At 37.6% G+C, this 12,018-nt stretch overlaps 1 protein-coding gene across 7 annotated transcripts in view; it reads right to left on the bottom strand.

Annotated features, from left to right (window-relative positions):
• The window catches only part of MSRB3 (methionine sulfoxide reductase B3), a 178,419-nt gene that overhangs the window by 125,537 nt on the left and 40,864 nt on the right, over positions 1 to 12,018 (bottom strand). For all 7 annotated transcript variants that reach the window (XM_072843137.1, XM_072843139.1, XM_072843140.1 and 4 more), the window contains 2 exons: positions 2,552 to 2,660; positions 790 to 867 (listed from right to left, as the gene is read on the bottom strand). In XM_072843137.1, the coding sequence (XP_072699238.1) occupies positions 790 to 867; positions 2,552 to 2,660 (187 nt within the window). The remainder of the gene's footprint in view (positions 1 to 789; positions 868 to 2,551; positions 2,661 to 12,018) is intronic.

The raw sequence follows: 12,018 nt of genomic DNA, 5'->3' as shown, positions 1-12,018 counted from the left end.
TAAATGCCATTTACTCTCAATTAAGGTTTCTATCTTTTCGTTTCCCCTAGAGCAGCATCCCCATGGGAAGTACAGAGCTTCTAAGATTTTCTATACCTAGATAAAGAAATTCTGGCAAAGATTTTTCTTTCTTGAATAAGATCCGAAATCTATACTGTCTGAATCAACTATTTTGGTGAAAAAGTCTATGTATTGCTTGTTTTATAGTAAACGATTGGGATCTCTAAAATAAGGATTGTGGATCAATGCAAACACTGTCAGACTCGTATTACATAATTTGCTTACAAATGTATAACTATTGGTTATAATACCCACGCTACTTTCAGTACAGGTATTGTACTTCGTTGCAGAAGTATGAATAATCAACTTGGTGGATATTATTCAATCGGAAGAATGCACGTGAAGAACTTTAACTATGGCCCAATAAATAAATATAGGGTCATCACTTGTTAACAGAAAAATCAATAAATATATAAACATTCCTATGCCCACCAAAATCTCTTTCATAGCTCTGATAAGCAACACAGTTCATTTCAATGAGCAAGTTAACGTTGGGCATTTTAAAGATCCAAACAGTGCAAAGTCAGCCAGTCTACCAACTGGTAATTTATCATGAAAGTCAATACTTACTTTTGTTTTGTGGAGAGAAAACAGAAATAAGAAAATTTAGTAGCATAAGGAGTCTTTTTTTTTTTTTTTGGTAGTATAAAGACTCCAATGTGAATGAGCATTACCTACTTTGTTGCCATCTGTGATATTTCCATATCCGAAAGTTTTTAACATACTTACCTGAACAATGGAGTTCCACACACAACACATTTATATATTCCAGGATCTTTGTGATGCGTATATTCTCCTTCGAAGGCACTGATAAACAATAAACAGAGCATTAAAAAAATTAAACAAAAATAAATTTTAAAAAAATTAAACAAAGTTAGCATTATTTCTTATAGAATGTATTTGCTTAAAATATATTTCTCTAATAAATCTTTCAAGGACTTTTTGTCCTAAAATGAGAACAGACCAAACATATGGAAATCTGAACATTACTAATATATTTCAAATCTATATAATAAAATGTGCATATAACTATTCCACACTAGTGCAGGTTAAATTAAAAAAAAATAAAAAGATCAAGCCATCTAGTTATGTAATGCTTAGAAAAAAATGTTTGCTATTTAAAAAAAACACCTTGTAGTTCAGATTTGCAGGAAAATTAAAAAAAAAAAAAAACCACATTACTACATAAGATTTCTGCATCCTCTGGTGTCCAAGAGCGTACAATCAAAAATGCAGAAGGGTCTAAGACTTCAAGTGGAAGGAGCCTTATTTTTTGGTTTGAAAAGGAATATTGCAGCTTTAAGGGAATATTTTTCTAAGTTAACAATCTTAAAGGCTAGGAGGTCATTCAGCTAATACAAATCAGCTGTGCTAGCCCAACAAAAAGTCTATGTGCTCTGCAGCTTGTTTTTATTATCCTTTCACCCTCTTTATGAGGTCCAATTTTTTTATAAACAGAATTTTTAAGAATGACCTAATCTCTAGTTGTTTGTGTGCATTAAATCATTTTGCTAGTCATGTACACAACAGGACGGGTAGAGGTCCTCCCGGCTGGGGCTGAAGCCCACCACTGGCCCATTGCGGGGGCGGGGGGGGGGGGGGTCTAGACTCTGTCAGAGACTCTGCATTCGGTAAATTCAGAAAACAGTATATACTGTGACAGGAAGAGAGTGTTGCCTATTAACAAGGACCCCATGTGTGGTAAAGAGCCCTTTCAGTTCATGAATGAAAACAAGAAGTTACATCATTAATAAATTTTGGATCAGAGGTAAGTTACGGCCTTATGCCAGCCTCCGTGGTATAAATTAAACAACAAAATGGTTGGACCTTGGCAGGTTACCTTTGAGCTGGAATCAGCTGAGAGAGACTTTATTCACTAAAAACGTCTTGGAAGTGAACAAACTCTTTTTTCAGGACTTAGGGCGAACTTCCAAGGACCAAAGCCATGTGAGGGCAGTTATTGAAAATTTTTGACATTCCAACCACAAATGAGCCAATAAATACTTTCTCCACATGTGCTTCAAAAAGAAATTGGAGTGGGGTAGAAAGGAACTAAATTATGCTACCTTCTTTTTGCAGCCAAAACGTCTATACTTACAATGGCCACCTTCAAAATTTCAGCATCCTGGCACAGTGCCATGTCCCTCATGGTTTTGCTTACTGTGATGTCTTCCCAAAAAATGTACCTAAATCGCTATTACTTCCACACATTTTGTAGTAAACTAAAAACAGGCCCTTAATAAAAGCCTTGTGACTTTACATAAGATAGAGTGTTCATTAAATGGGGGAAAGAATAAATAAAACTTAGTCTTAACCTAAACAATACCATTTTCAACCTTTTCAAGGATACTAGTTTGCAGATTTTAGCAAATAAGTGTAGAATTCTTTAAATGGCAAGGAGAAGGATCTAAAGCAGTGGGGTGTTGGGGGGAGGGGGGCAGTGAAGAAAACTGGTTCTTACTTAATGACTTTTTCTTGCAGCTCATCTTACCTTTCGGTCCCTTTCTCCTGAGTGACATGGTACTGCAGGGGTGTTAGCCGCTTCCTTAGTTCCTGCTGGGAAAAGACCACCTTACAGTTCTTTTTATCCCTACATGACCCTGGAAAGAGAGAGGATATGGGAGAAGGAGTCTTTTTAGCTTGAATCCTAAATACTTGCTTTGGCTGGCCGCCACAGCCCAGCTTCTGCAGTCACTTGTCAACCACCAGCCCAGTCCCTAACGCATCAGACAAACTTATTGGCACTGGTGCTATTTCTCTCAGTTTAGAGAGAATCTTTTTTCAAGATTCAGGTGCTTCCACTGGAGCACTGACAAGGTGCTCCAGCCAAAGACACTACCATGTGACAGCAACAACCCACTGAACATTCACAAAGATGGTAGTACATCCTTTATGTCTCCAAATCCCAGGCAATTCTTTTTTTTTTTTTTCAAATACATTCAAAAAGCATTACCGTACTTATAAGCATTTACACTGTATAAATACGTATAAGATGATGGGCATATTATGTTAAATACTAATTCTCCATTCAATAATTTTGCAACTTAGTAGAAGAGCTTGAAACCATCATTCAATTTCCATTCTGGGCCATTTAAATGCCATCCTTGTTTTGTTTTTGTTTTTGTTTTTTTTTAAAGCCCTAAAGATGCATTTTTTCCCCTACCTAGGAATTTTTTGTTCTCTGTGTTTCTCTCCGACAAGTCAATGGGTTCGGTAGAGTCCTTAAAAACAAATGTCTTTAAAGACTGTATCTTAGAACGTTAAACAGGCAGCAAGAAAGCTGTAATAGACTCCAGAAGAAGGCATTTACGCTAATGTAGATTCAATAAGTTCCAAAGAAAAGGTGAGAAAAATAGGGAGGGGGAAAGACAAAGAGAAGAAAAGCGAATGTGATTTTACTTAGAGACCTACAGTCTTCCTTTTGCAAAGTAGATCTAGGAAGACTTGGCTGATTAAGTGTATTTGAATGGTGAAATAATTTTAATGTGATTGTAATAACAATGGCAGCTTTTATTTCAACCTATACAGACTGCAGTAAAACGTTCAGACAACACCTGTTTATATGTAGTATTTTATTTTACCTACACAAATGATTGAAAAGAAATATAACTCCAAGACAGGGCAACCCTTACTCACTGCAGTAAAATTGCCTTCTTTCTTTCTTTCTTTTCTTTCTTTCTTTCTTCTTTCTTTCCTTTCTTTCTTTCTTTCCTTTTTTTTTTTTTGTCATCCATCACAGGGGCAAAGAGGCTCGCAGTTGGCCCTACGTGCAAAAATCTCTTACCACGTTTTGAAATTACTAAAAGAAAGCTTGCTTCATTCTCTGACTCCTAAACTCAACTTCCTCTGAAATAAAAAGAACTGTGATTAGAATAGCAATGCTCTCTACTTTCTTTTACTTTTAAGTCACCACCTGATGTCACAGTATATGAGATCACTGAAATTAAACCAGGAGAAAATTGACTATCCAGTCCCCCTGATTGTGGGCCTGAAGAAACGTATCAGCTTCCAGGATCAGGGCCACCAAGATAGAGTGGTTGATTCTCCATGAGAAAATACAGAGGCAGGCAGAGAGCTAACCAGAGCCAAACAGAGAGTTCCACCTTGGGGTAGGCCTGTGGGTTGTCAAACAGCGCCTCTCCTGACCTTCCACAGAGCATGCTGGCCTCACTCTGGCCAGGAAAGATCCAGAGGACCAGCAGGCATAACACTGACGGCGTGCTGGTCTCTCATCTCAGTGGAACCCATATTACACTAGGCTTTATCCAAACACCTACTACTTACACTTTTAATCTTTTCCGAGGGGCAGATGAGAAATGTTTGTCCTGTCAGAACAAGCCTCTCCAGAGCCCGAATGCAGAACTGCTCTTTGTTACCTCTCAGTGGACTGTCATAACCCAGTTTCTGCTCCATTCACTCTAGATTTCTTAAAAGTCATCTTCTTGTTTTTATTTCTTTACTAGTTGGAAAGGTTGTATCTCTGTTGATTTTGTCCAAAAAGATTCATTAGTTGCAAATTTAACGTGACAAAATCTCTTGGTTAAAATTATTCTTTCCCATGGCATGGATAATTAAAACCTGTACAATTAGAATTAAACAATTTTGTCCAAAATTATTTTGTTAATATATGTTCATTCATACAAAAAGACCAATTGTGTTCCCAAAATTGAGAGAACTAAGCTACCCATCTGTATGTCATTTAGCACAAGAGAAGCAACTGCAGGTTTAAATTACACGGTATTGGGTTGCAATTTCCTAACATTGGATGCTTTTCTGCTTTTTTACCTTGAGTCATTTACTAAGGAGTGTTCATAAAAAGTAGCTTAAAGCACAGATGCTTGCAAATCGTTTAGGCAAAGATGTTTCTCTCTTTTTCATTCTCCCTCCCTCAAAAAATCTCTCTTTTCTGAAGAAAGAGAATAAACTTGTTGGTCAGTATTGACAAACCACGTTAAGTATTTGTACAGAGCGAAAAGGTAAAATTGAAAACATCTGATTGAAGTAAATAAGACAAACATAAAAGCTTTACTGGTGAATGAAGGGTATTGAGGAGACTTTATTTCATAGATTAGAAATTACTTTTGATCTAAACATTCTTAAAAACAGATTGTTTTTCCACTACGAACCATCTCATTAACTGTGCTACAGAGACCTCGTTTTCATGGCAAGCTTTGAAAGAGTGCTGTGCTCTTTTGTCAGACTCCGTCTTATCTGGGAGGGGGATAAAGATTTCAGTCCAGCTTTCTTTGTTTGTCTTTCAAGAACCACTAAAGTAGTATTCACACAAATTTTGTAGGAATGTGCCCTATGTCACAGCCTACAAATTATTTGGTTTTGGTGCACTTAAAGGTCATCTTCCAAATTAGCAAAATTTTCCTATATCCTGACTTTTCAACCTTAAATATAAATATTGTTTCCTAACTGTAAGTGAGGGTTTTTTTTTCTTTAAGAAATGCTAGTGCTTATTTAAAGTTGTCGAACTTTGTACATTTTTTTATTCTTTGGTCATACCATGTCCTCAAAATAATTAGGCTTTGAAAATGTACCTAATAGCAAAAAGGAAGTATATGTAGACCAGAAACAGCTATTGTGATTTTGTATTAAACAATCCGATGAGCAGTTTGTCAGATTTTAATAAATTTCTTGCCACATGGTTTAATAATATACTTCCTGGACAATTGAAAGCTATACTGTTACCTTAACTCTTCTAGCATCACAATCTCAAACTGACATATATAAACACAGAAAGGCTTCTCTTTTGTCTCTGATTTCCCTTCTCCCTCGCAGACTCGCTCTTCTAAAGTTATATGGTGCCACTGTTAATTTTGAAGAAATCATTTCATTTTTGAAATTCTAGAATAATTCATTGGATGGTTTCCCTCCACTATCTTCACTTAGGAACTGTAATTTTCTTATTACCTAGGGTAATTTAACATTAGTATTATATGACATCTGTTCAATGACCTCTAAATTGGCTTAGAAGTATGTTAGGGAAAGATTTTTTTTCCCCCTTTATTTTAAATGTTTGATAGGGTACCTCGAAGGCACAAGTGAGCGTGTGTGTCCATACGTGCAACGCAACATGCAGTTGACGGGGTGACAGGGCCGCCTCGGTCTCCAATCCTAACACCATCATCCCCTACAGGGTAACTTTGGTATAGAGAAGCTCCATCCTGAACCCCATCCAGGAGTATTTATTTACTGAAATAGGCCTAAAGTCTCTTTTTATAGTGATGCTCGCTCTGTCGAGGCTGGCTGCCTCAAAGCTCCCATGGAAAGCTCTGGCTCCACGGAGAAACAGCCTTGCGGCAGGAGTTCCCGGCCACATTCTGACACCCTCACACATCCGCTCTAAGGATCACAGCAAGTATCACTTGGCAAGCGCTGTCTGCAAACATGCAATCTCAAGTTATCCTTGTGATCACAGCAAACTCCAAAGTTAAGGATGAAATTTCCCAGGGTGGCCAGGTGACGTTTTCAGCATGCTGCTGTATCCTATTGGTAATTATTATTTTTCTACAATGATTCCCTTAGAACGGTATTTTTCTCATGAGTTATCTTTTCAAACGATTAGAGTAAGAATGGAAAAGAAAACTAGAATGTGAGTGTTTACTATGTGCCAGGCACATTTCTGGGCCTTTTTACCTAACTACATTTCATCCTCTCAATCATTTGAGGAGGTAGGCCTCATGCCCATCCTACAGATACAGAAACTGAGGCTCAGAGAGGTTGGAAAATAACTTATTAAGGACAAAGGTAAATAGATATATCAACTCGAGCCCAGGGCTATCTGACTGCAAAGCCCAGAGCCAATATATATTCTGTGAAGACGAATTACGCTACAGCTTTCTTCTTTCTTTTTAAAATATGCAATAACTTTTAGCTCAAGAACCATCACTAGCAAGATAATAAAGGAGAAGAATAATAATCGCCAGAGTACATCCAGAAAAATAAATACATTTGTCTGCTGGCCAATGTCTGTTTTCAGTGTGTTCATTCCTTCAACGGAAGGTCAGTGACAAGGTTCAAATGGGATTCTCACAAAGTCTATAAAACGTTGAAAGGCTTTTTAACTTCCTGTTAAGAAGTAAATCAGATCTGTTACCTAAGTCTTAGAACACTTTTAAGTCATAAATCTTACATTTCATTGTGAAAAATCAAAACAAAACAAGACCTAAAGATCCCATAACTTTAGTTTTGGTTCTAGGATCAGAAAAAAAAAATGAAACTATTAAATATTTTCCCAAGATAATAAATAAATAAAAGATGACAAGACCATCTTGGTTTGCTTTGAGTATACTGGATTTAAACCATAAAATTCATGTTGAAATAGCTTGCTACTATATTTCAAAGTGGTATACTTGAATTTTCATTACCACTTTGAATTTTCAGTTGGTTATTAGTCTGTCATATTGGAAAGCTGAACACTATCCAGATATGATAGTGTTAGAAATTTCTAAGTAAGTGGGCATTTATAAAAGCCAAATCCAACCCATTTTTAGAATAGCATGTAAAATACATTCCCATGAACCATTGTTTCATATGTTTGTTTGTTTTGCATTCCAGTAATTCAATAAAGGCTTGGAAAAAAAAATGCCAAGCACAAGGAAGAAAAGCTTTTATGCCTGTAGAAGCATACCCAGTCCTGATTTTTCTCTCAAAGTAGACCTACATCAGAAAAACATTCCCAAGATCAACATACAATCTAATGTGTCAGGACACTTTTGCCTCAATATTGTGGCTTCCATGAAACGAGGGTTGCAGGGCTTACTTAGGGGACCGTTGATCCGACATTTTTTCTTACTGTTTCTTTGGTTTTTAAAAAAAGATTTTATTTATTCATAAGAGACAGAGAGAGGCAGAGACACAGGCAGAGGGAGAAGCAGGCTCCCCATAAGGAGCCCGATGTGGGACTCGATCCTGGGACCCCGGGGTCATGACCTGAGCCAGAGGCAGCCGCTCAGGCACTGAGCCACCCAGGCACCCCTCTGTTTTTTAAAGGCATCAAAAGTGTCAAGTGTTTACAGAGCACCAGGTACTGTGCTAAGTAAAATATATGCATTCTTTCCTTGATAATTATTGAGCACCTACTATGTGCTGGCATTAGTCTAAGCACCTAGGATATACTAGTGAACAAAATAAAGATCCTGCTCTCTTGGAGCTCCCATCAAAGCAGCAGGGGTGGGGGAAGACAGAGAAAACACAATGAAAATAAGTAAGTAACTAAGCATCTCAGCAGCTGATAAGTACCCAAGAAGGAGAAAAGCAAAACTGAGCAGAGTCAAGAAGCCTGGCACGGCCAGAAGTTAAGGGCCACAGTCATAAGGATGGTCACGGTAGGGCTTCCTGAGAAGGCGACACTGCAGGAATGCCCTGAAGGAAGGGAGGCGGTTGGCCACACTGACATCCAGAAGAGGAGGGCATGGCCAATGCAAGAAATGAATATACCAGATTCACGTCCAGTGGTGGAAACAGCCGGGGAACGGCGACACACGTGCTAAAACCTGAACCGGAAGGGAGCAGAAAGCAACAACTTAAACATGCGAAGAATAGGTTTTTAAACCAGGAAATTTACAATTACATACCTTAGCACAGACAGTGTCTGGCATTACTTTTTGCTCCCAAGAGAAATATTAGGGAATATCCTTTTAGCAAAGTGCTATCCTCACAACAGCTCTCCGAGTGTCTGGCTGGCCGAACTCTGAACCCAGAATCAGAGCGCAGTCTCTGCTCATTTGCCCTGTGTAATTAATGTCATCCCTTTCAAACCATAGATTATCGTTCCCAACCTGGAGTCATGTGTGACGGGGCACTCAATAGGTGTTTTTCAGCGATAAATTTTTTGATAGGCACAGAGAGCAAAGATCCTTTGGCCACATGATGGTTTTACCCTCTGGAACAATCCAGTCACTCTTCCCTTCAGGGTGCTATCAGGGTTGTCAGTGGTATCAGGGAATATTCATAACCAAAGAAAGTTTAAAATTTGCACCTCAACCCGGTTTCCATGTTTTAAAAACATTCTTAATTTTCACATTTAGGTTCAGTTTAATTTCATTCATCCTCCAAGTCCTAAACATAACACAGAGAAAATAAAACTCCAGGTCTTAGGAGTCAGAAAGCAAGACAACTGTTCCTCCTTAAAGATTCTTTTTTTCTATATTTGAGAAAAATCGTATCTCTGTCATAGTAATGATCACATTTCATGCCTTCTCACTATTTTTCTAGTCCCATAAGATAGTTCGACAGCAGTTTCAGTTATACTCTATTGATGCACGCACTGAGTTCTAATTAACATCAATGGACATTATAAGCATGCCAAGGCTACCTTAACTTTGAATTAAATAAGACCATATGTTTTAGTGGAGTATAGTTGAATGATAAAATTGGTCTCTGGTTTCCATACTGAAGGTTTGAATAGGTAAACTGAGAAAATACTTTCGAGCAAAATTTCCCTCCAAGTCCATGTACCCTAATAAATTCATCCCTACTCTGAGGACTCCTTTCCTCCGTAGACCTTTAGTACTAGTGCATATACTCCACAAGGTACCATTGACATGGGCTAAAATAGCATTTTGCAATTATTCTCAAATGTCTTCAGTTGTTTCCATTTTATCTTCCCAGATTATAAGTTCTTTGACAATATAAACTGTTGAGCCTATATTAATTCATACTTTCTATAACTACTTATTAAACATCTACAGTGACACAAGAACTACGATGAGTATGATGAGCTCTGGAAAGCAAAAAAATAAGTCAAGGTTCCTACCCTAGGAGAGCACACATTCTAGCAGGAAAAAGATATAAGAAAAGTAATCAATACAATTTGCAGGCACATAGTGAAAGCATACGCAAAATTTTGTGAATAGGATGTTAACAGGAGCCCCTGGGTGGCTCAGCGGTTGAGCATCTGTCTTCAGCTCAGGGTGTGATCCCGGGGTCCTGGGATCAAGTCCCACATTGGATTCCCTGCCTAGAGCCTGCTTCTCCCTCTGCCTGTGTCTCTGCCTCTCTCTCTCTCTCTCTCTCTCTGTCTTACTCTGTGTCTCTCATGAATAAATAAAATCTTTAAAAAAAAAAAGAATGTTAACAAAGAAGACATCAATACTCTTAAACTTTGCCCATCTAGATTGACCAGGTCCAGTTGTAACTGGGATATGGAAAACCCACATAATTTTTAGAAATAGCATCTATAGGCTCAGAGGGCTAGAGAAGATTCAAACAGGGAAGAGAGCTCCATCTAGACAAGCGGGGATGTAGTGTGATCAAATGTATATGATGTCAAGATGTAAGTATCCGGCTCTGATGAAAGGAATGCAAAGGGTCTTCCATGTAAGTGATATGGGCCAACTTACCAAAGTAAAAGCAGCCAGGATAAAGTTGTGGATTTAGATTTGGAGGAGAAGTTGGAAAGCTAAGAAATCAGGCAGTTCCAATATTAAGGGGAACGTGTGCAAGCTTTTTCTCACTGGAAGTCAATGGGAGTAAATGTATTTCCCACAACATCCAAAGCCTATTACTATGGTTTAAAATTCTAGCCTTTAAGAGTAAGTTCTTATGTGTAGGGAGGCATAACTTTCTTGACAGGAGACATGGAGAGGTTCCCCACTACGGGCTTCCTGATGAAACATTCACCTGAATGACTCTGTAAGATAGAAACCACATTTTGCATTTCTACCTTTTACTTGTGTGTCACAAATTTTTAATCATTCAATTCATGCACAGTAATAGTTTTATCAACACTCTTTAAGTATCTAAAAGAACTAACGAGTACTTTACTGACTCTTCAGGATATAATGCAAATACCAAGAGTGATGACTTTCACATTAATGTGGAACATAAAGCCTAGAGTTTAGGGAAATATTTAAAACAGGTCTTGATCCAAAAAGCATTTTCTTGCTTCCAAAGCATAGGAGTAAAAGAGAATTTTTCAAGGCCCTGCCATCATCAAGTGACAATAGTGGAAGAGAAAGTCACTTTAACTTCAAGTCTATCTGATTGCATGTGAAATGTCTGACAAAGTTGGAGTTCCCTGTTTTTAATTTTTTTTCTAGTATGGGTCTTCACTAGAACATCATGGCCCATACAGGAAAAAGAAAAAAAATTAAAAACAGACAGGCTCATTTCCATTCTACATTTCACATGCAATCAAAAAGACTCGAGCAAAAAATAGCTCGCACTCCCATCCTCCCTCACCCCCTTGGGAGCACAGACTGAAGGGAAGATGAGGGTAACCATCCACAAGAAGGAAGCACAGCATCCCTCGCTTCGATTATCATGCAGAATTTTGTTTAAAAGTAGCACTAGGAATACTTTATTGGAAAGAAAATAAAATTTATATTGTCTAAGAGCTCAGATCTGCAAATTTCCAAAATTATATTATCATCCAAATCAAATTTAAAATCTAAATTAATTCTAAAACATCGGGCAGAAAACAAGTCTGCAATTGCCACTCAATGAACCCATATGATCCAGAAAAACCTGAAAGATTCTGGAGGGGAAAAAAAGTTTAAATTTTTACATTTTTCTTTATCACCCAATTAAAGAAAAGGCATAATAAGGCTTCTCCTGAATTATTCAATATCTCCTTGAAAGACAGGGTACATACATATGTTGGTTATCTTTGCACTCCCAGCACCTAGCAATGTGCCCGGGCAAGAGTAAGTACTAAGTAAGTATACGTTGTATTTAAATATTTATTCAACTCTCCATTTTAATTATTTGTATTTAAATTGTCTTCCAAAAAAATGTTTTCTAAATGATCCCTTTGGCTATGTTTCTCGGAATTTAGTTTAAAAACGGCAACAATAGGGGTGCCTGCTGGCTCTGTCCCTGAAGCATGACTCTTGATCTCAGGGTTGTAAATTCAAACCCCACATTGAGCGTAGAGATTACTTTAAAAAAAAATAAAAATAAATTTAAAAAACTCCAACATTAATATTTTAAATCAGTGAGGGATGC

Source organism: Canis lupus, chromosome 11, assembly GCF_048164855.1.
Source record: "Canis lupus baileyi chromosome 11, mCanLup2.hap1, whole genome shotgun sequence".
In the NCBI taxonomy this organism is placed as follows: domain Eukaryota; kingdom Metazoa; phylum Chordata; class Mammalia; order Carnivora; family Canidae; genus Canis; species Canis lupus.
This window is presented reverse-complemented; position numbering and strand designations above follow the sequence as displayed.